Source organism: Xenopus laevis, chromosome 8L (assembly GCF_017654675.1).
Source record: "Xenopus laevis strain J_2021 chromosome 8L, Xenopus_laevis_v10.1, whole genome shotgun sequence".
Classification (NCBI taxonomy): Eukaryota; Metazoa; Chordata; class Amphibia; order Anura; family Pipidae; genus Xenopus; species Xenopus laevis.
This window is the reverse complement of record NC_054385.1, coordinates 126715920-126743483: the sequence shown is the minus strand read 5'-3', so window position 1 is coordinate 126743483 and position 27564 is coordinate 126715920. Positions and strand designations below refer to the sequence as shown.

Sequence of the window (27564 nt, the reverse complement as noted above, 5' to 3'; positions counted from 1 at the left end):
AGTGCTGCTCCAGCAGAATTCTGCACTGAAATCCAAAAAAATTTCTCAAAAGAGCAAACAGATTTTTTTATATTCAATTTTGAAATCTGAAACATATTGTCAATTTCCCAGCTGCCCCAAGTCATGTGACTTGTGCTCTGATAAACTTCAATCACTCTTTTCTTTACTGCTGTACTGCAAGTTGGAGTGATATCACCCCCTCCCTTTTCCTCCCCAGCAGCCAAACAAAAGAACAATGGGAAGGTAACCAGATAACAGCTCCCTAAGGGCTAGTCCACACGGGGAGATAGCGACGCGTTTGCGGTCGCCGCGACCGGCGCAGGCGACAGTTTTGTATGGGCGCCTATGTAAAAACGCCTGTGCTAACCACACGAGGCGATGCGCTTTTCAACAGTCGCCTGAAAATGCCTCGCCAGGCTTTTTCAGGCGACTGTTGAAAAGCGCATCGCCTCGTGTGGTTAGCACAGGCGTTTTTACATAGACGCCCATACAAAACTGTCGCCTGCGCCGGTCGCGGCGCTTTGTCGCCGCGACCGCAAACGCGTCGCTATCTCCCCGTGTGGACTAGCCCTAACACAAGATAACAGCTGCCTGGTAGATCTAAGAGCAGCACTCAGTAGTAAAAACCCATGTCCCACTGAGACACATTCAGTTACATTGAGAAGGAAAAACAGCAGCCTGCCAGAAAGCATTTCTCTTCTAAAGTGCAGGCACAAGTCACATGACCAGGGGCAGCTGGGAAATTGACAAAATGTCTAGCCCCATGTCAGATTTCAAAATTGAATATAAAAAAATCTGTTTGCTCTTTTAAGAAATGGATTTCAGTGCAGAATTCTGCTGGAGCAGCACTATTAACGGATTCATTTTGAAATTATTTTTTTTTCCCATGACAGTATCCCTTTAAAGAGAACACCAGTGAGGGTGTAAAGCTGGTCTGTCTGTTATGTGATTCCCCATGTGAAGCCATTGGGCTGAAGAATTGTGTTATATTGCAAATAAACGCCAGCAACGCTGCAATTTAACCGTAAAAGGCTGTGTCAGTGTCCGTTTCTGTGCTGAAATCTGTGCCGGGGCCTTGGGTTTCGCTACCGGAAGCTCACATCTGGTTTGAAGTGTTATTGGTTGGTGCAGCATTGCAGACCCTCATATCTTATGCAAAGATTTCAAATATATAAACCCATAACATTTACTTTGCTCTATTTCTAGATATGTCAGATGAGTCAGTAAATGATCATTTATCCGCAGTTATCCCTCAAACTGACCCTCAGGTTGGGGGCACCTATTTCCTACAAGGAACCTCAATGAGGAAATCCAGCCCTAAAGTTTTTGGAGCCACTGTCTTAGAGGGACAATATCCCTTCTTATTGATCCTTTAAGGCAGTAACTTAACTGTACACCATCAGACAGATCCTATATTATGAATTATATTGTGAATTATACAATGGCAGTTTTAGGTACCACCTAGTGCATGTCTATCTCTACATTACACTTTGTTGGGGTGATCAACAGGGAGAGCACTGTGCAGGCACCAACATGCTCTGCCATGGTGTGTCACAATATGTGAAGCAGGAACCTTGGGACTGCTTGATTGATCTCTTCGGTGAAGTAGGAGAGTCCTGTTGGAACCAGCATTGACAGCATTTTAGGGCTCTGAAATGTCTCACTGTAGGTTAACAGGAACACAGCAATGTTTGGTCTAAAGCACAGTACAGATAAAGCTAATAAAGAATCTTAGTCAAAGCTGACAACGAATCTGGGTAGGCAGTGAGAAATTGAAGTCAGGACACAGGAACGGATGGGCAAATGACCAAATCTATCCCGTTTCGCTGCAAAATTTGCAAAACTTCGAAAACTAGCGATATGCATTAAAGACAATGGGCGTCAAAGTCAAAGTGAGCAACGATTTTTATACACATGACTCTGAAACGCATTGAAGACAATGGGCGTCAAAGTAATTTTGACACGCAACAATTTTGACATGAGTGACAATTTTGACGCCCAACATTTCTTATTTCACAGCAAATTTTTCCACTGCAAATCCATGCCTGGTGAATTCCTCTGCCCATCACTAGCATGGAGTCAATAACCAGGAGTCAAAACTAGGCAGCAACTGTAGTAAACAGAGCCAGCTTTGGCAAGAGTTGGGATAAAGAAAAATGCCTTTTATTTTCAAATTTTGGCAGGCAAATTCGATGTCATGGCGAGTGCATGTGTCCAGATGCACACCAGCTTCAGGACTCATGCACAGAAGGATCTGAGGACCAGTGTATCAAGAGGAAGGAAGGCCTCCTGGAATACATAAAACTGTGCAGGTGAATGCACTTCACCCAACTGAAGATGAAAGAAATGTGAAATAAGAAAAATACATTTATTGGTCAACATTGGCTAGATGCATAACAATTTCAAGTGCTACATCATTATTATTCATAAAAGTATGGAGTTTTGGATAGCTGTCTGTTTTTTGCAGTCACAATGAGCCTTATTAAAATGTTACCAGTGACTTCCCAGGGACTTACCCCCATGACAGTTCATAACATCTAAATGATGTCCTTTACTACATGGAAATGCATCTATCCTGTGTTTCCTGTTTGATAATAGAGGAATAAAATGCTTTCAGAGTCTTTAGACAATAAGTTTGTCTGCTTACAGTTGCAGGAGTCAAATTTTCCAACATCTCTTGCAGAGTTTGGGCCGTGGCCTTGATTTTCAATCCTAGAAATCAAAAGAGTCAGATGTATTATATTGATGTTCTATGTGTTATTATACACCTGCAGTGTGTCCTACTATGTACCATTGCTAAACTATTATTGCAATTACAGAGAGCAGGAAAGTGGTTTCAGGATCTCCAGATCTGCTTTCCCCATGTTGTCTCTATTTTTCATTGAAAACCCAGATCCTTTTCTACTTAGGAAGAACCACCTAACCACAGCCACCCAACGCAGACTGCTAACAGTCTGGGAACAGTGATAAACAGTGAGATAATTACGACCCAATTAGCACCCCATCTCCTCCTCCTGTACCAAGAAGCACAGGAAAAGGAAACATTCCCACCAGAGATGCTCACAGCGATTATTTCCACCATCCCAAAATCAGGAATGGCCCCAGAGCTCGTCCACAACAACAGGCCAATAGCTCTCCTAAATACGGATATAAAAATATATGCCAAACTGTTAGCCACTTGGCTTCAGCAAGTGCTGCCATCCCTAGTGAACCCAGATCAGGTCGGCTTCATTAGTCAACGACAGGCATCAGACGTCACTAGACATATGATGGATCTCGTTCAAATAGCACAAAATACACACACTCCACTGTTGCTACTATCCTTAGATGCAGAGAGTTCCAGAGATCAATTTGGTGATGTTTACAGCCTTCCTGACATTTGAGGGTTTTTTTAGGAGAAAAAAAACTCAAATCGAGTTTTTATAATTCAAATCGAATTTGAGTTTTAGGGTTGTTTAAATTTGTTTGTGTTTACAAAATTCGATAATACATTTCAACTAGTCCAATTAATTTTGAATTTATGGAAGTTTAGTGGAGTTTAAAAAAACTTGCATGAATTCGAAATTCGACCCATGATAAATGTGCCTCCCAGTGTACTTATGACCTGGGCGAAGTATGAGTTTCCCTAGGTCGAGGGGTAGTGGTTGTAGTTTCAATTCCCTAGTCTATAAATGTGGAGGGAACATATAGTTCTGTCTCTTTGGACTTTACCGGGGGCTGGAGGAGGATGTGCTGGAGATTCTGAAACAGAAGGCCTCAGTTGAGGATAGTGGCAGGTAGCTTGTGTTATAGCATGTAAGAGCAGCTTTGTGCTCCACCAAGGTAAATATAGTAAGGTGTAGTTCCCCACAGGACACCCACCAGATTATAGGGACTAAATTGGGTAGCATTCTCTACCATTCAGAACAGCTGAAAATAGTGCCACTGGTATCTACAGCACAACATGTACATTTGATGTTTAAGTTCCCACACAGACAGCAGTTAAAATATATGGAACAGTCTTAATGGTAGATGTAATAGTGACTCAGTAACGCGATATGTGATTAATGCAGTATAAGCAAAAACAGAGTTAAGCAATTTTATGGACAATTAGATGGACAAACAATTTTATTGGTTTTGCTACTTTGTTTTGCTTATCTTTCTATTCAGTCCCCCTAGAATATTTACTATATATTCCAGTCTCACTGTCAAATCACTGACAGCAACCCTAGAAATCAGATAACTCAAAACTGCAAACTGCAAAAGAAAATAAAAAATGAAGACAATTGCAAATTGCAAATATCACTCTCTACATCATACCAATATTAATTTTGGTACTTTTAAAATATATACTGTATGTCACAGTAACATGACTCTACATTCATGTTCAATTCATGTTAATTTAATGGGCAGATTAATCAAAGGTCAAATTTATGTGAATTTATGTGAACGTCTAATATTCAATTGAATTGTCCCGACCTGAAACTGAAAATTCGAATCGAATTCGAATTGAGTTTTCCCTCCGAAAAAAACTCGAATGGCAAGAAGGCAATTAACATATTCAAATGGTTCAATGGACCTCTGCCACTGACTTGTACATGAACTCAGCAGATTTTAGATGGCAAATATCCGAAATTAGAACTGTTTCCATGGTTGAGGTGTGATAAATCTCACATTCGAATTTCAATTTGAATTAGGGGATAAAAATTTGAATGTGTGAATTTCGACACCAAAAAAAATGAAAGAATTTGAATTTGAATTTACTATTCAACCCTTAATAAATCTGCCCCTAAATGTATAATTGGGGCAGAGTTGCTATATCTGGTGTTCACATTGCACATTATTTACTCTATTCATTTCACTGGGGAAAAAAGTGTTGCTACTTGTGCCTGTTGGCTTCAATGAAACCTGATCCATCTGTACCTTTCCATTTGTTCATAGCAACTCAGAGCATTTTCCTGCACCTATAGCCGATCCCTATATTAGTGTATCAAGGAAAGGGGCTGATGAAGGACACACATTGAGTGTAGTAATTAAAAAAAATTCAACAGTATTAATGTTAAAAAATATTAAATCAAAATGAATTATATTTACTTACCCACAACAAGTAAAAGAGGTTTCTGAGTCTGTGTGGAAAGAAGAATAGTTTAATGTTATTAGTAACGAGTGCCCTGTTTGGCTGATCCCGGGGTTGAACATGGGTTTCATTGAATTTCTTACCTTTATTCTTTCTAGGTCTCTTGAACAGATTTGCCATTTTATAGAGAATGGTTACCACTCACTAAATAAAAACATGGCTCCATAGTCTTGTACTAGTAACCAAGGTGTTTATCCCTCTTCTACTACTTATTGAGACTTTAGGTTACCTTAACTAACTAGCGTTATATTTCTTGTTCTACTATAGGACCTGCCAAAGAAGCTATTGACTCCCACACTGGCTAGTACACTGGCTAGTACACACAGGATAGAACTTTTCTGGGACCTACAGTAGGTTTGGCACCATGCCAAGATTTCATACCACTGGAGAAATCATCTGACACTGGCAGTTCCACATGGTGCTCTTACTTACATCTTATATTCCCCTTTAAATTGTAAGCTCTTTTGCACAGGGCCTTCCTCACCTTTTGTACTGGTACTGGTTGTTGTTTATGTAACTCTATCCCCCACATGTATTAAAAGGCACTAAGTTTGCCCAGGAGCAGTAACCAAAAGCAACCAATAAGATGTTTGCTTTTAAACATGTGGCCAGGAAATTCTACCTGCTGATTGGTTGCTATAGATTACTGCCCCTGGGCAAAATTAGTGCCTTTAATTACATAACCCCATATGTGTTCTATGTATGTAATTCACATGATTTCTTTGTATAAAACATTTATTTTACAGCACTGCACAATATGTTGGCTCTCTAAAAATACATGTTAATAATAATAATATCACAGGATAGGGATACTATAAACTCTTCCAGAAAAGCCTGCTGGAAAACTGAAAACTTAATTTTCCTGTCCCTACAATCAGTAGACTCTTATGGGAAATTTTATGCCATATGGATGTCTGTTTAACCATATCTCTGCAAAAGTATATATATATATATAGGGCAAGCTACTAATCTTTAGGGAAAACTGTGCAATTCCTAGATCTAAATCTTATGCAGTTCATATTACAACTCATGCAGAGAAACCCAAGGGCCAGCCAAAAGCACAAACATTGGGCAGATTCACTAAAGGGCGAAGTTGCTAACGCTACTGATTTTTCACCAGGAATCCAATCGGCAGGGACATCGCCAATTCACTAACAGGTGCAGATGACAATTCACTAGCGAACGGGACCATCGCCAGGCGAATTTTCGCTCTGGTGAATGGTCGTTGATCCGCAAATTTAGTAAAGTGCGGATTTTACTGAACGTTACTTCTAGTGCCAGAGTTGACTTTGCCACCTCAGACCAGCTGAACTGCTACAATGAAGCTGGACCTTCCTTAACCTTATGTCAGTTAAATCATATCCTGTCTGCCGAAAATGCATTAAAGTTTAAAAAATGCTGGTGACTTTTCCTTTTTTAAGCAGGATTGCAAAAGTCCTAAACATTTTTCCCCAGACATTTGATAACATATGGAACATTCATTTGACAGTGGGTTCATGTGTAGTGTATAATATTAAGGTTCCTTGGACATTGGTAATAAAAAATGGCCACTTCAAGCATTTGCACCTTTACCTTTTGCATCTCTAATAAAGACGTCCATACAACTTTAATGTACCTGCCCTATTCAAATTGACCTAAGCGTAAGATCACTAGTGAATTTTCACAAACGCTAGCACATCTTTGCTTCGAAATGCTCACAGTGCCGAAGTAACGCTTGAAAAAAGTTGCCAGAATTTGGCGCCCAGGACGCAACTTCGCATATTAGTGAATTTGCGCCTGGCAAATTGGTGAGAGGTGTGTGAATCGGTCGCTGGCTAAAATTCGTCCATTAGGGAATCTGTCCCATTATGTCCTACCAGGCACAATCGATTCCTATTATAAATGACCAAGACTAATATACACTAAAACAACGCTACATTTCCAAGAGCTATATAGTAAAGTTCCTCTTTCATTATAGGATATTGCTTTTTATTTAATAATTGCTCATGTCAGATATTTGAAATGTAGGGACTTTCTTAATATGGGACGGCATGCCGTTATTAACAGGCTTTTTTGCTTCTATTTGCTCTTCAAACAACATCTGCTATAAAGCACCAACTGAGTGGTATGGAGTGCAGTGATAAAATAAAACCATACAGTGACAAACATCATGCAAATGCAGACGCACAAAATGGCAGTTACCTGTCCTGTGTGACTGTCGGTTACAGTGCGATGCTTTTCTCCTGCACATGAATATAATAGCGACTGTGAGGATCAGTAGTGCCACGAGGCTCCCACCAACCATGTAGGATATATATCTACCTGTTGAAATAGACAGTGTTAAATAACAAGTGTAAATGGTGGTTGGAAATGTAGACATGGAGAGGAGCAGGTTGATAGAAACAGAGGTAATTCTGTCAGCGAGAGCATAAAACTTTTGAGGATCCTTTGATAGCCGCCCTAGGCTTCTCTTCTTTTACTACACCCTCTCCAAAGCTGATACATTTATTTGTCCCCAAAAACAAACATAATCATGTCACCCAACAATATGTCCATCATCATCTACGGCCAATAATAGTTCAAAATGATTTTTTTAATGTAGGCTCTCATGTTTTTTGTTATATAAGGACTTTCCCTCTGCTAAAGATGTCAGCTGAGGCCTATTTACATAATATATATATAATCCATCCAAGTGCTTAATAATTCTTTTTCAGTAGACCAGTTACCAGAAAGGTGTAACATAAAGTATTTTGAAGATTCACCAGCCTGTTTAAATCTTTTGCTATTCCACAAAACTCCTCTTTTTCCTCTTTCCTCCTCTTTTTCATACAAACTAAGGATTTATAAATCCCACTCTCACTTAGTCTATCTTTCCTTTCTATTGCTGGCAGCTGGGGATATTTCCCCAAACCCTGGCCCTTACCCCATCCCAGTTATATCACGGCCACGAGATCCTTCTCTCCGGAGCAAATTCAATCAGTACAGAACTCTTACTCCTATACCCAAAAACCTAGTTAATCTTTCCTGTGCTCTCTGGAATGCCAGATCTGTCTGCAACAAACTCACCGCTATACACAACCATTTCATTGCAAATTCCTTTAACCTACTTGCGCTTACTGAAACCTGTCTCTCTCCTACTGACACTGCCTCACCTGCTGCCCTGTCCTATGGGGGCTACACCTTACTCATACTCCCAGACCTGGTAACAGACCTGGAGGTGGGGTAGGTTTGCTTCTCTCTCCCCGCTGTACTTTTAAAGTTCTTCCACCTGTTCCCTCTTTATCATTCTCCTCATTTGAGGCTCACTGCATTAGGCTCTTTTCTCCTGTTTCACTCTGCATTGCTCTTATATATCGACCACCAGGACCAACTGCACAATTTCTGGACAACTTTGCTGCTTGGCTTCCTTACTTTCTTTCATCTAACATCCCATCCATCATATTAGGTGACTTTAATATACCCGTTAACAACATTAACAACTCTTCTGTCTCTAAACTTCTTTCACTAACCTCCTCCCTAGGCTTATCTTTGTGCTCAGAATCCCCCTCTCACTCCAATGGTAATGCTCTGGATCTCATATTTACCAGACTCTGTTCAACCACCAATTTTACTAACTCCCCATTTCCCCTCTCTGATCACAATATGCTCACATTTCAACTCTCACTAACTCCCTCCTCACCCCCTGCTATTCCCCAAACACGTACTTACCGTGACTTGCAAGCTGTAGACGTGTCACATCTCTCTTCTTCCTTTGACTCTCTTCACTCTAATATCTCAGCCATCTCATGTCCTAATGTGGCTACCTCTGTCTACTATAGTACTCTCACCACTGCCCTAAATGAGCTTGCTCCTATAAAAACTAAATGTTCTAGACCCAAACCACTTCAACCTTGGCATACTGCTCATACAAAAGCGCTCCAAAGACATTCACGTGCACTTGAGCGTCGCTGATTTTTAAGCCACAACACTCCATGGAAACTGCCCTGACTCGACTAACTAATGACCTTTTAACCGCTAAAGCCAACAATCATTTCTCACTACTAATACTGCTTGATCTCTCGGCTGCATTTGACACTGTAGATCACCCTCTCCTCCTCCAGTCCCTCCATTCGCTTGGCCTTCGTGACACAGACCTGTCCTGGTTCTCTTCTTACATTACCAATCGTTCCTTCAGTGTCTCCTACAATGGAGTATCATCTTCTCCCCTACCTCTTTCTGTTGGAGTTCCTCAAGGCTCTGTCCTGGGACCATTACTATTCTCCCTTTATACTTCCTCCCTCGGCAAACTAATCAACTCGTATGGTTTCCACTACCACCTCTATGCTGACGATACTCAGATCTATCTCTCATCTCCTGATCTCAACCCAGAACTCCTAACTCGCGTCTCCTCCTGCCTGTCCGCTATCTCTACTTGCATGTCGCAATGCTACCTTAAATTAAACCTCTCTAAAACTGAAATGGTTCTCTTTCCTCCAACTAACACCAGTAACATCCCCGAAGTATCCATCATAGTTAACAATTCCACCATCACCCCCTCTCCCCAGGCCCGGTGCCTTGGGGTTATCCTAGATTCTGCCCTGTCATTCACTCCTCATATCCAGTCACTTATTAAATCATGTCACTTCCACCTAAGGAACATATCCAAAATACGATCATTTATCACCCAAGACGCTGCCAAAATTCTTATTCACTCTCTCATCATATCGCGTCTAGACTACTGTAACTCTCTTTTAATTGGCCTTCCCCTCCAGAGACTGTCACCTCTCCAGTCCATAATGAACACTGCTGCGAGGCTCATACACCTCAGCAACCGCTCCTCCTCTACCTCGCCATTCTGTCAATCCCTGCACTGGCTTCCGCTACCTTTCAGAATCAAATTCAAATTAATGACACTGACATTCAAAGCACTTCATAACTCTGCCCCACCCTACATCTCTGAACTCATCTCTATATACTCACCCAACCGCTTACTACGCTCCTCTACTGACCTGCTACTCAACTCTTCTCTCACCTACTTACATGCTCGCATTGAAGACTTTGCAAGGGCTGCACCCCTCCTCTGGAATTCTCTCCCACGGTCTGTCCGACTTTCTCCCAACCTTTCTGCTTTCAAGAAATCTCTGAAAACGCACTTCTTTCGAGAAGCCTACCCTCACTCTGCTTAACTACCAAACGCAACACCACATACAATACCACATTTCTCACCCACTTAATTTGATCTTGCTCACTCCCACACCTTGTGTATTACTCCCTTCCCTTTAGAGTGTATGCTCCTTTGCATAGGGCCTCCCTCACCTTTTTGTACCTGTATTGATTGTGATGTATGTAACTCCATATGTTCTATGTATGTAATTCATGTGATGTAGTTGTATAATTACATTTACTTTACAGTGCTACGCAATATGTTGGCGCTATATAAATACATGTTAATAATAATCTTTCCCAGAATCCTCTGCATCAATATCTTGGTTATCTTGAGTTTGCTAGTTAATCAATCGCAGAAAAGGGCACATTCATTTACAAAGCACAATTTTGAGCATAATGGCCATGTATTTTTCCCACGATACACCATTTTGCCCGATGCTTTAGACGCTACTGCATTGTGGTTATTAACGCAGAAGACTGAAGGAATCCTAGAGCTACTGCCTGGTCAGGAGGTGCTGATAGATCCAGGGTTTCCATGCATCAATAGGTGCAGCAACACCCAGAACGGAAGGCAGAAAGCACTGAGCAGCATAAAGCTCAACTATATGGAACTGCAAAGAGCACATTTGGATGCAAATACTTTCAATGAAAGTGGTTTTAGACACAACTCACTGTGGGGAAAAGCACATATTGTGCTTGTGGACATACTGTAAATGAGACCTAACCCTGACTTTAGTGTAAATACAGATTCACAATATCCAAATTTAAAAAAAAAATGCACATGCAATTATGAACAAAAGCATTAATGAAACATACCAATTTCTGCGAGAACAGTCCTTTATATTTGCGCTGTTTTTATATTTGTACCTCTATGACCTCGTACGTAAAGCAAAACCACGAAATAGTGCAAGTTCAAATACAATGAGGTAGTTTATTGTGTCCAAAATACAAGACAATAGGTTTTGCCTGAGAAAACAGTCGGTGTGTCACCTGGGTGGTACACGAATGCTTGCCAAAGATATTCCCACATAACATAAGTTTATATACCCATTTTGATGTCATAGATGGGGGTGATAACAAATGGGGGTATGCCAATACCATACATAGTCTGACTCCTCCTTGTACAATTAATGTCTAGATGATTTGCTTAGTCTTACATGTTTTTCAGAGAATATTGCAACATATTGTTCTTAGCTCCAACGGTCCACAGCCTCGCAATCAGCTATTGGCTAACCAAGGCCATTGTGGTATTTCCAGTAACTTGAGCAACACTTCTGCAAAAAGGGGCCCCACTAGACAGGCTGGTGTTATGCTGACACTCTGGAATTTAAGTAACAGAGTGGAGATCATTTATTTGTATGGCCTAGTATAAGTTATATGAGTGACCACTGTCCACAGTAGACCATTAGCCCTTATAGTCCATCCTGCCTTGGGCCCTATAGCATTATGGCGTCATAGAGGGCGGGGGTGACAACTATCAACCCTCTGACACTAGCCATTCGTCCGTCATAGGAATTAGACCGTTCCAGATATATTTTATAATAACAGCGCATAGCCTGTACAGAGCAACATTATAGATAGGTATTCCCCAATTTAGCACAATTGTGTTCAACAGTGTTCTTTGTTACCTTAGGAAACCCAGACCACAACTGGTTTCTAGAATTTACCCAAAACAAACTTTTGAGCCTGTCATAGCTTTAGCAGTGCATCCTTACCTGGCACTTCATATTCACCCTCTATGTAGATGGTTAGCTGTTTGCTCCCCTTCGTTACATTGACTGATGGAGCTGCTGTATGACAGGAGTAATTCCCAGAGTCCTGAGGCCGAGCTGATTGGATGGTGTAATGATTGGATGAATGAAATCCCTGCACATTGTGCCCATTTCTGTAGAAAGCAAACTGTAGCTCTGTATTGGCTCTGGCTGGATTAAGGACTGTATGGCAGGATATATTCAGTAGATCTCCCTCCTGTAATGAATTATTATTTGCTCTGATCTCTGGGATGGAAAAACGCTCTGGAATAGAAAGTAGACAATCTAAATGTTAGTTAAAGTTGGAGTCAAACTAAGAAATCTGTACAGGAATTTTTTCACCTGGACAGCCCTTATGAAAATTGTTCTGTCCAGGTCAAAACCAGACAGGTGGCAATCCAATTTGGGGGTCAAGATCAGGGTCAGGGCAGGATACAAAAACTGTAATGAAGGACAGGCAAAGTCAATAACCTGACAGAACCAGTAGAAAACAACAGGCTTGAGGTAGACATACAGAAATAAGCTTGATTAAGGGCCAACTGACAGGAAACAATGTAAACGGGTGCCAAAACCATGATAGACAGGTGCAACAACCTATAAATACTGCGTAGTGTATAAACACTCCCTACATATAATTATGCTTGGTGCCATGTCATATAACCATCTGCAGCATCTTTCAACATGTTTCAGTGTAATGACACAACTCACAGAACCCCGAAATGCATCTACAAGGGGGAAAGGATACACTGGATTGGTAGGGTACTTAACACTACCCCATCTGTTCAGGAGCTCCCAGGGTTTTCCTGGTCAGTAGAATAATAACAAGTTCAGGAGAGCCATTAAAAAGATGAGCAAGTTAAATAGTATGAAATTTACAATTACCAATATCATAATTCTTCTCAATCGAAGAAAATGCCGAGTAAAAAATATGTTCCACTTGTAGGGATGTGAAAATTTAGACACCCTCACATATTATTGACACATCCCTAGTAATATGGATGCCTAAATGGGTCCTAATGGAGACCTTGTGTCTTAGCTCTGCTTATGTAAGCCCTATAGTTCTTCACAGTATACACTAGATGGCACTGTGGCATAGTATAAAGGTCCTGGAAACCATGGGGTCTGGGTCCATTACTTTAGCCCAACCAAGCAGGCTGAAAGGGAATGGGTAGTGGATCCTACAAGTATTGGCCCTAGTAAAGTGATAGCATACTCTGTTATAGATCACTCTAGGAGTGATAGACAGGTTATGTAGTTGAGCAGCTCAAGGCTCCGACGAGGATATATTGGGTATTAATAAGTGTAGTAGGGACCAAGTGTTGAGACTAGGGATGATAGAAATTCCTTTAGATTCCACTTAAGGTGATCCTGAAAACTGAGCAATACCTCCTCTCAACCCTCTGCTGATGTGTCCCTGGCCTGTAGGGATTTAGCCTATAACAGTAGAGTGAGTATATGCTTCCTTTATACTATTTGTGCTGTATGCTCCATTGTAGAAATGTGCTACTGTAAATAAATACTGTTCTTGGTTAAGCATAAAAGAACCTCTGGCGCCCAATTCTTGTGCATTGGCACACAGTTACAGTTACACTACACCCTGCCTCCACCCCGCTGCGAGGGCTTACCCCTGAGGAAAGAGGGTCTCATTTGTGGTACCACACCACATGGAAAGTAGCTATAATTGACCACAGTAGTGTCAATTTACTGTAGCGCTACATACTGAAACAACTAATTGTTGGAGATCACAAAAGACATCATTAGTAAACTCTTAGAACACAACTGGAGCATTGCATAAGGGGCATAACCAAGCATTCAGTGGCCATCCGGTGTGGTGAAAGTTTCCACACATCACCTTGCAGAATATGGAAATTGTAGCTTCTGCATAGATCCATTTTGTTAGATCTTAGCACCTTTCAAACACTTCTGTAATACATAAACTGAATTACAAATGTTGTGGGTTTTATTTAGAGGGTGTAAGTCTTTCTTCGGGACAAAAGAAACCAGTACTAGAAGGCAAGTGTTATTTTTTTAATGAAACATTGGGTTCTCTTTAAAAAAAAGTTTCATGGCCAGGGTTTTGGGCACAGAAAGAAGAAATGTCTTTCCTTTAGGAAGAACACAGCCTGGAGTAAGATTAATGAAAAAATCACGTGATCTGTGGCATTTTTATTTGAAAAACATCAAACAAAATGTATATAGCAGTCAAAGACAGGGCAGAAGAATGAAGCTAAAATGATTGAGCAAACTGACAATGTTGCAGATCAGTCATTCACTTTAGCTAATATCACACCATCTGCTGCAACCTGTTATAACGGTGGTGGGCTTTATCCCCACCAGCAAAAGGGTTCATCTGCCATATGTGCAGAACATAATCATATTTCCTTATGGCTCATCACATGATTTATCTATATGTGGTAAATGTCAGTCAAAACTGATATTCAAAGATAATTCCATAATTCCATCTCCATGAAGTGTAATGTGTGTCAGGGAGCCGGGAGCTCCCTCCAGGGAGGTAGTCAGGATCAAGGAGGAAGCCCTCTTGAGGGAGCAAGGTCGCAGTATCCAAAGGGTTAAGCAGAATCAGTAGTAGTGGTCACAGGCAGGAGTTAACGAGGGCAGGCAGATCAGATGCAAATATCAAGAGTTCAGGCAGGGGGTCAGAACCAAGGTAGGAGCTAGAAACAGACTGGGAGCAGGATTCAGGCTGGGAGCTGGAAACAGGCTGGAAACAGGCTGGAATAAGGCTGGAATAAGCCTGGAATAAGGCTGGAATCAGGAATCAGGAAATACAAACAGGAACCCAGGATTAATGGCAGCAAATCCTATTCTTGGGCGCCGTCACAGTGTTTTGGGCGCCCTTTTATGATGAGATCCCGGCACCAGTGATGGCATCATCATACAGCGACACTGCAGCCATGTGTTCAGCATGGGCGCCGCCATCTTGGATCTTCACTGTGACCGCCGGGAATGTAAACAGCGCCGTCAGATACTTCTGGGTCGGGTACTTCTGGCAGTCCTGACAATGTGCTGTCGATATACTGTACACTCCTTAGCTGTAGCAGTGCAGTGGCCTTAGGTCTTGTTACACTAGTAAGCAGCATAAACAAATCCCACATTCCTGACATAGTGCATAAACATCCAAACCTTAAAGGAATTGGCAAATTAAAGGGTTGCAGGTGAAATTACACATTGGTCAGTCAGTACAGCCTTCAGTTCAGCCTCACAGACTTTCCTTTCCAGAAAATGGTCTCTCCAATTGTTGTTGCACCTAAACCAAAGCAGCCTGGTAAAATCAGATTATGCATAGATATGTGACATCCAAACAGGGCCATTAAAAAAAAGACATATCACACCTACTATTGATGACATCATCACAGATCTAAATAGAGCCAAAAAATTACAAAGCTTGACCTTAACTCGGGATATCATCAGCTGGAGCTGCACCCCGAATACATGTACATTACAACCTTTGGACACACAAGGGACTTTAAGAGACTCAATTTTGTCATTTCATCAGCTGCAGACATTTTTCAAAATGTTATTAAAGAAACACTCTCTGGGATACCTGGTGTTCTTGAGCCATGTATTCTGTGAGCAATGACACCCTTGTATATGGCACCTCCCAGGAACAGGTATTCAAAGATTACAAGACTACAACCTGACTCGAAATGCTTTCGAAATGTCAGTACAATCAGAAATCTGACTTTCTTTGGCTGCATTTTTTCTGAAAAAATGCAGACCCTCAGAAAGTAGAAGCCATAAAATCAGCCCCTGAATATTACTGAAGTCCGTTGTTTTCTTGGCCTTGTAACATATTGTGGCTGTTTCATACCTGATCTTGCTACTGTGTCAGAACTCCTGCTTACCAAAAAAGATGTTCCATGGTCATGGACCACTGAACATCAAAATTCCCTTGATGCACTAAAGTCCAACCTAACTATTGTCACAGTTATGTCTTATTTTGATCCACTGAAATCTACAGAGCTTATAGTTGATGCCAGTCCAGTGGGCCTGGGTGCAATTCTTATTCAAATCTCTAAAACTGATCAGATGTACACAATTTCTTATGCAAGCAAGACACTAACAGAGACAGAGCAACGCTATTTACAGACAGGAAGGGAAGCTCTCACAGTTTTTTGGGGGTGTTTGGGGGTGTCTGCATTTTCACCTTCACCTTTTTGGTCGCAGCTTTACTGTGGTAAGTGACTACAAGCCACTAATTCCAATCGTCAATAAATATTCATCCCAGTGAATAGAACGCTGGATACTCAGACTACAAAACTATAATTTTTAGTTGCTTTATGAAAAGGGAAGTGACAATCCTGATGAATATTTTCCCAGATATCCAACTCTACAGTCTGCAAAGGAAAATACTCCAGCAACCATTCTAGCAAAGGAAAATGTGAATTTTGTAGTGTCGCATGCTGTGCCAAAACAATAATAATTATAGAAACTCAACAAGCTTAACTACAAGCATGCACCATTGCAAAGACACCCCTGTCTGATAGTCTTTAGACTGCTGTAAATGTGTTGACTTCTGCTCCATGCCAGACCATTCCAACCTACTAGTCGTCATGGATGATTTTTCTACATTACCTGTCTTTGAAACTGTGTTGGCAACATCAGCCAGAGCCGTCATACTCAAATTAGACAAGAACTGTAAAAATGGACAATGGCCCAGTAGTAGTCCTTTGCCACTTACCTAGGCTTTACCCACAGTAAAATGACTCCTTACTGGCCTCAGGATTGCTACCATAGAATATAAGGATTTGTAACAAGAATTATGCAAATTCCTCCGACAGTACAGAGCAACACCCTATTTTCCGCTAGCACACCGCCAGCAATTGCACTCTTTAACAGACCATTGTGTATCAAACTCCCAAATCTCCCTGTATATTACACATAATGATGCTTCCATAAAGAAAAGGATGAAAAGATATGCTGATCAGGATGGGTGGCATGGAAAAATTATAAAAATGATGGTTGGTGACTGGGTTCTTGTCAAGAGAGTAAGACCTGGCAGCAAGTTATCCTCATCATATAATCCTGAGCCCTATCAAGTTACCCAAGTCAAGGGTACTATGGTCACTGTTCAACACAATGGCCAACAACAAGTAACTAGAAACATATCCCACTACCCGGTAATGAAGTGAACGAATACCTGAAATGATGCCAGGCAGACTGAAAAAGTATTCAGTGTATTTCACATGCAGTTTGGTTGATATTAACAAAAGTGAACAGTTGCACCAGGAGTACCACACAGCCTATTGCTTTTATATGGTCACATAACCCCTTAGTGACTTCTGATATAATTATTATTTACAGTAGGGGGTACATTATCCCTTATAATACATGAGTGATACTCAGAGTTCCCTGTATAACTCAGCCTGCAGCCTTGTGCCTTTATATGATCACAGAACAACCCCTCAGTGACTTCTAATATCCTTATCATTTACAGTAGGGGGTACATTATCCCTTATAATACATGAGTGATACTCAGAGTTCCCTGTATAACTCAGCCTGCAGCCTTGTGCCTTTATATGGTCACAGAACCCCTCAGTGACTTCTAATATCCTTATCATTTACAGTAGGGGTACATTATCCCTTATAATACATGAGTGATACTCAGAGTTCCCTGTATAACTCAGCCTGCAGCCTTGTGTCTTTATATGGTCACAGAGCAACCCCTCAGTGACTTCTAATATCCTTATCATTTACAGTAGGGGGTACATTACCCCTTATAATACATGAGTGATACTCAGAGTTCCCTGTATAACTCAGCCTGCAGCCTTGTGCCTTAATATGGTCACAGAACAACCCCTCAGTGACTTCTAATATCCTTATCATTTACAGTAGGGGGCACATTATCCCTTATAATACATGAGTGATACTCAGAGTTCCCTGTATAACTCAGCCTGCAGCCTTGTGCCTTTATATGGTCACAGAACAACCCCTCAGTGACTTCTAATATCCTTATCATTTACAGTAGGGGGTACATTATCCCTTATAATACATGAGTGATACTCAGAGTTCCCTGTATAACTCAGCCTGCAGCCTTGTGTCTTTATATGGTCACAGAACAACCCCTCAGTGACTTCTAATATCCTTATCATTTACAGTAGGGGGTACATTACCCCTTATAATACATGAGTGATACTCAGAGTTCCCTGTATAACTCAGCCTGCAGCCTTGTGCCTTTATACGGTCACAGAACAACCCCTCAGTGACTTCTAATATCCTTATCATTTACAGTAGGGGGTACATTATCCCTTATAATACATGAGTGATACTCAGAGTTCCCTGTATAACTCAGCCTGCAGCCTTGTGCCTTAATATGGTCACAGAACAACCCCTCAGTGACTTCTAATATCCTTATCATTTACAGTAGGGGGTACATTATCCCTTATAATACATGAGTGATACTCAGAGTTCCCTGTATAACTCAGCCTGCAGACTTGTGCCTTTATATGGTCCCAGAACAACCCCTCAGTGAGCTGTAATATCCTTATGAATAACAGTTAAAGTGCATTATCCTTCATTTGTTCTGTCTGTAAGACCTGTATTTAAGTATGGGCAGCATTCTCAAACTGATTCCTAAGTTAAGTTGGGAGGAAACCACAGACTATTATTCCAGGGTGAAGATAAACTATACAAACAAAAGTGTCCAGACATTTTCTGGCTCTTTTCAACAATCTCATTTTGGACAAGGAGAGATAATGCAATTTTAAAAAATAGTGAGTATAGAGTATAGTGAGTATAGAGTATAGAGAGAGAGAGAGAGAGAGAAAGAGAGAGAGAGAGAGAGAGAGAGAGAGATTTACCTTGGATGGTTATGACTATATCAGCAGATATATAAGGATGGTAATGATCGGGATAAAGCTGCAGGAGTGTTATACATTTGTATGTACCAGTCATTCCCACACTTGCATCCAATGTGACTGTATCAGTAGGGGAGGATGATATGTTTACATTATCTTTATAGAATGTTGTATATTTTGCTTTATAATTAGGAGTGTAACATCTCAGAGTCAGTTGGTCCCCTTCATCAACACTTGGGGGCGCCTGCAGAATCACACGATCTGGAATGAAAGAAAACAAGTTACAGAAACATATGAGACAATGGGACTGGTTCCAGTGAAAGCAAAGGTTTGATTGGATATGTTACAGGGTTTCTTGAAAATGCCTTTACTTGTGCCTTATTTATAGAACGTCTGTGAGGTGATCCTGCCATGAGAAATGATGCTGTTTTCAAAACACATCAGATTTTTCCTCAAGCAAAATCATTTCCTGAAATCTGTTTCAAAAGACCACATTCACTTTATAATATTTAATTGTGAAATGGAAACCCATGTGCCCTCATTAGTTTTGTGGCATGTCAACCCTCTCCTTCCCCCCAGGAACTGATATCATTCAAATATCCAGTCAGACAATCAAAAAGAATAGACAGGAAACAAGATAACAAATCTGACACCTCTGCTGAAATGTTCAACTAGGAGGTCAATGTTTCTATGCTCAGAACACTGCTGTGCTTCAAGCTAAAGGTGGCCAGAAATGGATTTGAACAACATATACATAACTAAGCAATAAAAAGGAATAGCCCTGCTCCACTGATAAACAGAGGCAGTGTTGACTGGCCCACAGGGATACCAGGAAAACTCCCGGTGGGCCCAGGTGTCAGTGGCCTCTTGCTTCTAACAATTTGGCTTATTTCATGGTCATTTTCTATTTCTTTATGGGAACAAAGAGGCTTTATAATGGAAGAATAGAGTATTGTAGGTAGAGAAGAGAGACTAGGAGAATAAAGAGGTTGAGTGATGAGAGGAGGAATAATAGTTTGGAAGGTGGGCCCTCAGCCTAAGGACTTTTGGTGGGCCCCTGGTATCCCAGTCCAACACTGAACAGAGGTAACTGTATACATCTGTTAACCAGGGTATATATACCCTGGGCTACTTCACATTTGAAACAGTTTTCTGTGTTTTTTTTAGGCACAGAACATTCTCCATCTGGAATAGGATTCTTAATGGAATGTATTGGACCCATATATTTGCTCGCACTTGGGAAGGTTATTGTAAGTAATGTATCAGTGTTTGCAGATAAAACTATCCAGCCCAATTAATTCCATCCAGGATGTGGCACTTGCAACAGGATCTTGACAAACTGGCAATCTGGGCAGCTAAGTGGCAAATGAGATTCAATGTTGATAAATGTAAAGTCATGCACCTGGGATGTAACAATATCCACTTATACCCCTAATGGGACTGCACTAGGCAAATCCATTATGGAAAAGGTCATTGGAGTCCTTGTAGATGATAAACTTGTCTGTCTTAAGCTATGCCAGTCAGCAGCATCAAGGGCAAATAAGGTCTTGAGTTGTATTAAAAGGGGCAGAGAGTCACGGGAGGAGGGGGTCCCACTGTATAGAGCACTGGTAAGGCCCCATCTAGAATATGCCGTACAGTTTTGGTCTCCATCACTCAAACAGGACATTATTGTATTAGAGAGGGTACAGAGAAGAGCAACTAAGCTAATAGAAGAGTTCAGTTATGCTGGAGAAGAGGAGCTTAGGGGGGTATGAAAATGGTGTGTAAATATATGTAATAATAAACTCTCTGATGCTTTATTTACCAGTAAATACTTTCAAGTGATACAAGAAATCCATTCTTATTAGAAGAAAGATGATTCCATCTAATTATTTGGAAAGGGTTTACTACAATGAGTGTGAAGTTGTGGCATTTTCTCCCTGTTGTACTGTGTTGTAAATCTGTTGTACTGGCATACAAATAGTATTGCTTTACTAAAAACAAGAAAAGAAGTAAAACCCCACACTACCTTACCACCATAAGATAGGGTGGGTGTGATATATGCTTTTGTAACCTTGACAAGTTTACACAATGATACATGTCTTTCAATATGTATCTTGGTCATATGCAATTTACTGTATTGCCAACTGCTGAATATAAACGTTAAAAAAAAAAATGGGCCTAAAACGAATCCCTGCATAACCCAACTAAGAATCTTTTTTCAGGTGGAGAGTGCTCAACTGACACCCACGATCTGTACACAAGCCTTTAGTCAGTTTTCTAACCATCTACAAACAAACCTTCAATTATAAAACAGTCACTTATGAGGCACCGTATCAAATGATTTGGAAACATCCAAATAGATCACATATACTGCGACCCCACTGTCCAACTTTCTACTTAACCTCATCATAAAAAAATTATTAACCTGACCTATCCTTCATAAAACCATGCTAATTGCTACTTATGATGCCATTCTTCAGAAAATAGCAACCTTCAAATAGCTTTCCCAAAATAGATGTCAGACTTACAGGCCTGTACTTGCCAGGGTGTAAATGTAATCTGTTTTAAAATACTGTAATTATAGCAGCTTTCCTCCAAGTCTTTAGGTATCATAGCAGAAGAAAGTGATTCTTAGAAAAGAAAAAAAATGGCCTGACTAAACTAAACTAAGTTCTCTAAGAACCCCTTGTTCATATTTTTTTTTTGTTTAAACACTTAAGTAATTACACCATCACTTAAAAAAAACATTACTTCAGCTCTTACTCATATATTCAATTAATCTCTAGCTTCTAGTACTTTTCCTTCCTTATTCAAACTCTTAAAAAGGCTGCACTGGACCCATTCTGGACCTTGTCTCTCTCTTGCCTATAGCCTCTAAACTCTCGTATTAGTAACTTTCACTGCACCCATAATCTGGTAGAACCTATGCAGTCTGGGTTTCAACCTGCACACTCCACTGAGATGCCTTTTGTGTCTTTCGATTGCCAAGGCACTACTCTGTTCTCTATTCTCTTGATATCTGTGATCAAGCTACACCCTGGTTTTCTTCCTACCTTTTCTTAGAACAAATCCTCACAAATACCCCAGTTCAGCTTATGGTGGGGATGTCCAAGAGGTATGTACTTCTGCTGTTCACTCTGTACACTATCTTTCTTCATTGGCCTCTTTATAGCCATAATATTGCAAAGATATGCATATTTGTTTCACAAGGAACACCTAAAACATCTACAGCTCACCATGCAACTGGTCTCCTAGACTCCCACCCTCTCCCCCAGAGCCGCCATCAGGGGGGCACAGGGGGGTACAAGTGTACCGGGCCCGGCTGTGCAGCAGTTTTTGAAATAGCCGGACCTCCCCTTGGCAGCGACGAAAAGGTGCCGCCTCTTCGAATGTCCGCCGAAGTCCCGAAAAGAGCCAAACTGCCGAAGTCCTGAAGCCGCGAAGAGACCCAAAGTCACAAAAAGAGCCAAACTTGAAGTCCTGTAGCCATGAGTTCAGTTCTACTGAACACCAATTCGTGTGTGGTTTTTTTTTTAAAGCCCTAGCCACCAATGTATTATTTTAATACTCTACAGGACCCTGCAACCAATTTTTTTTTTTTTAAATATTCTGTAAAGGCTGCTACTAGAATTCTCCTGCTCTGTCCTAAGAGGGAACCTGTTCAGTCACTGGTAAAAAATCAATATCATGGTTGCTTGTTAGGAAAGGATAACATACAGTATCCTTCTAATAACATTCATAGCACTTCACTTCTCTGCTCCTCACTACATTTCCTCACTTCTCTCACTGTACATTCTGGGCTGCACCAACTGCTATCTGTCTTCATAAACCTTTGTATCTGACTGTGACTTACCTCTGGAATACTATCCTTGAATTCCTTCATAGGGAACACTCTCTGAACTTCTTCATAAACAAACTTGGTTCATATCTTTAGAGCATTAGAACATTATCAGTACTGTACCAGTTCCTCTGTTCTGCCTGGACCTTACACAGTCACAGTCATTGTAACAACCAAAAGGGATGTGTAATATTACCTGGGAGGCAGCAGGGATGCCCACCTCCTCTCAACTCACTCGCCAGTCAATCTTGATGTGTTCGCCACCTGTGCATGTGCTTTTATTTTGGCACGCCACATATCATTGCAAAGTTCAAATATTTAAAGGCGCCCAGTCCCCTTTCAGGTTGCCCAAGGTAGGTCTATTTTAAGATAGTTCCTAGGTTTGCTCTTGATCTGATTAACTATTCTTGACCCATGCCTGTCCTTGATCATTTTTCCATTCTGTTGCTCACTTAGGCTGTTTAACAAAAAAACAGACATGATATCAAAGGCTATTGTGATACTAAACTCTATAGTTAGTATAGATATGGGTATATAGAATTTAATTAAAAGTAGGGAGGGGTGTGTATGGATGCTGGGTTTTCATTTGGAGGGGTTGAACTTGATGGACTTTGTCTTTTTTCAACCCAATTTAACTATGTAACTAACTATGTAACGTTACAAAACTATGGAAAAAATCAGAAAATGGCAATGTTTTGACAATTAACCTTTTAAATGCCACAGATCGTAGAATCTACGTTCTGTGGCAAAGGTACTTGAAATGCCACAGAACGTAGATTCTACGTTCTGCAGTACTTCCGGGTTCTCGAGCGGAGGAGCGGCTGTTAGAGCCGCTCGCTCCGTTCCTCCTCGATCCCCTGCCCCTAGGCAACGAGCAGAGCAGGGGATCGAGTGGCCAGTGGGGCGCGATCGCCCAGGGGCCCAAAAGCAGCAGCAGGCACGTGTTACTTAAGTGTCCTGCTGCTGCAGCCTACACTGCGCCGTCGATCTCCGCCCCCACAGCACAGAGACAGGAACCACGTCGCAGATCTCTTCCAGGGGCTCTTCCTGATCGTCTGCAACAGTCTCCAGCGACTTTTTCAGGTTAGTGCAACAATTACACACACAAACACACCAACACACACTTATTACAGTAATACACACTTAGATTCACACTTACACACACTTACACATACATTTTTGGGGATTGGGGGGGTCACTTACACTCACTGCACTTACACACACGTGCACACGCACACACGCGCACATAACATGTAATTTACCATTTGTACACACGCACATACATGGCGTTGTGGCTTTTTTTTTTTTCTTATCGCTTTTTCTTATCGCATCGTCTCTTTTTTGGCTGAAAAAAATGTTTTATTGCCATTACGAATAGCGTATTCGCTAACCGTACTGTGCAATACCTCTTGTATGTTATTTCGGTGAGTATATTGCAATTTTGGGTATTTTGGTGCATTTTTAGCCATTTTATTGAATTTTTAGCCATTTTATTGCATTTTCAGCTCTGCATATGTTGTGTTCACTTGTTTCTAGCCGTATAACCTGTTTGGCCCAGCTAAAATATTCAAACTGTGATTCTGACGGACGATAACACTAGTCTGGAAAAAAAACATTGATTTTTGTGGTTTTATTGGATTTTTTTGCATTTCACTCTTTACTGCCTTATTTTGTTTTATTTTATCTACTATATATCCATTTGGGGGTCTCTGTGCGCCACATAGTTTGGTATATCTATGCATATTGGGCATCAAAGTGTTCAGTAGACACCTGGCATTCATATTTAGGATGTTTTATGCTGATACGTTACGAAATGTGGGGCATATAATGGGGTAAAATTCAAGCTTTCTGACAATTTTCAGAAATTTGATAAAAACCGTTATGTTCAGCATTGCTTTGCAGTTTGGCAGTTTGCAGAAGAAACACATATTTACCCATATTGGATTCGTCAGAATGTGTACTTTCTGAAAATATATGGTTTTCTGGGGTCTCTGTACTGTTAGGGGGGGTCTAATGTCGCATAATACACACACCAGGTGCTCATATTGCAGCAGCCAGCGCGTCAGCTGTGAAAATGTATATACACTATTTTCATTTGGGGGTCTCTGTGCGCCACATAGTTTGGTATATCTATGCATATTGGGCATCAAAGTGTTCAGTAGACCCCTGGCGTTCATATTTAGGATGTTTTATGCTGATAAGTTACGAAATGTGGGGCATATAATGGGGTAAAATTCAAGCTTTGTGACGATTTTCAAAAATTTGATAAAAACCATTACATTCAGCATTGATTTGCAGTTTGGCAGTTTGCAGTAGAAACACATATTTACCCATATTGGATTCGTCAGAATGTGTACATTCTGAAAATATATGGTTTTCTGGGGTCTCTGTACTGTTAGGGGGTCTTATGTCGCATAATACACACACCAGATGCTTATATTGCAGCAGCCAGCGCGTCAGCCGTGAAAATGTATATACACTATTTTCATTTGGGGGTCTCTGTGCGCCACATAGTTTGGTATATCTATGCATATTGGGCATCAAAGTGTTCAGTAGACCCCTGGCGTTTATATTTAGGATGTTTTATGCTGATAAGTTACGAAATGTGGGGCATATAATGGGGTAAAATTCAAGCTTTGTTACAATTTTCAGAAATTTGATAAAAACCGTTACGTTCAGCATTGATTTGCAGTTTGGCAGTTTGCAGTAGAAACACTTATTTACCCATATTGGATTCGTCAGAATGTGTACTTTCTGAAAATATATGGTTTTCTGGGGTCTCTGTACTTTTAGGTGGTCTAATGTCGCATAATACACACACCGGGTGGTTATATTGCAGCAGCGTCAGCCGTGAAAATGTCTATGCATATTGTCATTTGGGGGTCTCTGTGCGCCACATAGTTTGGTTTATCGATGCACATTGGGCATCAAACTGTTTAGTAGACCTCTATGTTTATATTTAGGATGCTTTATGCTGGTAATGATACATGGACAATACGATGCTGGAAAGTTGAAGCTTTGAGGCAATTTCCAGATATTTCACCAAAACCGCCAAATTTGGCAAAGCCTTGCGACTCAGTAGTTTGGAGCAGAAAGGCATGGGTACCCATTTTAGATTCTGTAGAATGTGTACTTTCCAAAAATATATGGGTTTGGGGGGTAAACATATATTTCTGTGTTTTTACCCCCCAAAAATGCAGTCAATGTGTTGATTTTTCATTAGCTGAAGTTACCCACAGGACAATTTGTATGCGCTAACTTCATTTTGGGGCCTCTAAATGCCAGATACTTTGGTAAACCTATGAACAATGGCCACCAAACTGTTCGGAGGAACCCTGGCAATCATATTTAGGGTGCTTTTTCTTGGTGCATAACGATACATGGGTGATATGGTGCTGAGAAGTTGAAGCTTTGAGGCAATTTTCAGATATTTCACCAAAACGACAATTGTGGGAAAGCCTTGGGACTCAGTAGTTTGGAGCAGAAAGGCATGGGTACCCATTTTAGATTCTGTAGAATGTGTACTTTCCAAAAATATATGGGTTTTGGGGGGTAAGCATATATTTCTGTGTTTTTACCCCACAAAAATGCAGTCAATGTGTTGATTTTTCATTAGCTGAAGTTACCCACGGGACTGTTTGTATGCGCTAACTTCATTTTGGGGCCTCTAAATGCCAGATACTTTGGTAAACTTATGATCAATGGCCACCAAAATGTTCAGAGGAACCCTGGCAATCATATTTAGGGTGCTTTTTCTTAGCACGTAATGACACATGGGTGATATGGTGCTGGGAAGTTGAAGCTTTGAGGCAATTTTCAGATATTTCACCAAAACTGACAACTTTGGGAAAGCCTTGCGACTCAGTCGTTTGGAGCAGAAAGGCATGGGTACCCATTTTAGATTCAGTAGAATGTGTACTTTCCAAAAATATATGGGTTTGGGGGGTAAACATATATTTCTGTGTTTTTACCCCACAAAAAATGCAGTCAATGTGTTGATTTCTCAGTAGCTGAAGTAAAGTCCTGAACAATTTGGATGTGCTAACTTCATATTGGTGTCTCTAAATGCCAGATACTTTGGTAAACCTATGCATAATGGGTATCAAACTGTTCAGTGGACCCCTGGCAATCATATTTCAGGTGCTTTTTCTTGGTACCTAATATAGTTTGGGATATGCGGAGCAGCAAAATAAAACCTTTGAAATGATTTTTCAGAATTTTGAATTTTTTTTTGAAAAACCGCTATGTTCAGACAAGCTTTTATGTTTGGTAGTTGGGAGTAGAGAGACATAGTGACCCATTTTGTAATCGGCAGAATGTGCACTTTTCAAAAATGTATGGTTTTCTGGGGTAAACCTACAGTTTCAGGATTTTTTGCCTTGGAATCTAAAGCATGCCGTTTTCTGCCTTAGTGCTTTCAAAATTCGGTAATATACTGCCGGGAGTTTTTGCTGTACAGAAATCCTAAATCTCCCTAAAACTATACATATCTGGTATTCGCACGTTCGAGAGACATAAGGCTTTCCAAATCAGTTGGATTTTCATCCCTAAAATGAAATGGTGGAAATACATGAAAACTCAGGCAGATTTAGAAAGCTCAGTTTCTACCGAAAAAAACAATGTATAGTTTTCCTAGGTAAACTATAGGTTTCTCCTCAGAAAATGCCCCTAAAGTGAGAGAGCACAAAATGTTTCAAAAACGACTGGCATTTCGCGTAACCAAAATGTGAAATTCTGCTGGCACTTAAAGGGTTAAATAGTCAATGGCTATTTTTCTGTGTTTTTCCTAGTGCAACAAAACAAAAACACACAGACATTGTAATAATGCCATTAGCATTACCAGGAAAAAAAAGTTCCTTCAACCATAGAACTACAAGATCAAAACACACTTCCTGCAAGTTTAGAATTCAAACCCTAACACATAGGAACAGA

The 27564-nt window shown here is 40.7% G+C and overlaps 1 protein-coding gene across 1 annotated transcript in view; it reads right to left on the bottom strand.

Moving 5' to 3' along the window:
• LOC121397216 (high affinity immunoglobulin gamma Fc receptor I-like) overlaps positions 1–27564 on the bottom strand; it is a 36928-nt gene that overhangs the window by 8119 nt on the left and 1245 nt on the right. Inside the window, exons 3-7 of the mRNA XM_041573606.1 lie at positions 18813–19070; positions 11956–12255; positions 7298–7417; positions 5078–5105; positions 2648–2712 (exon numbers count right to left, since the gene is read on the bottom strand). Of these exons, the coding sequence (XP_041429540.1) occupies positions 2648–2712; positions 5078–5105; positions 7298–7417; positions 11956–12255; positions 18813–19070 (771 nt within the window). The remainder of the gene's footprint in view (positions 1–2647; positions 2713–5077; positions 5106–7297; positions 7418–11955; positions 12256–18812; positions 19071–27564) is intronic.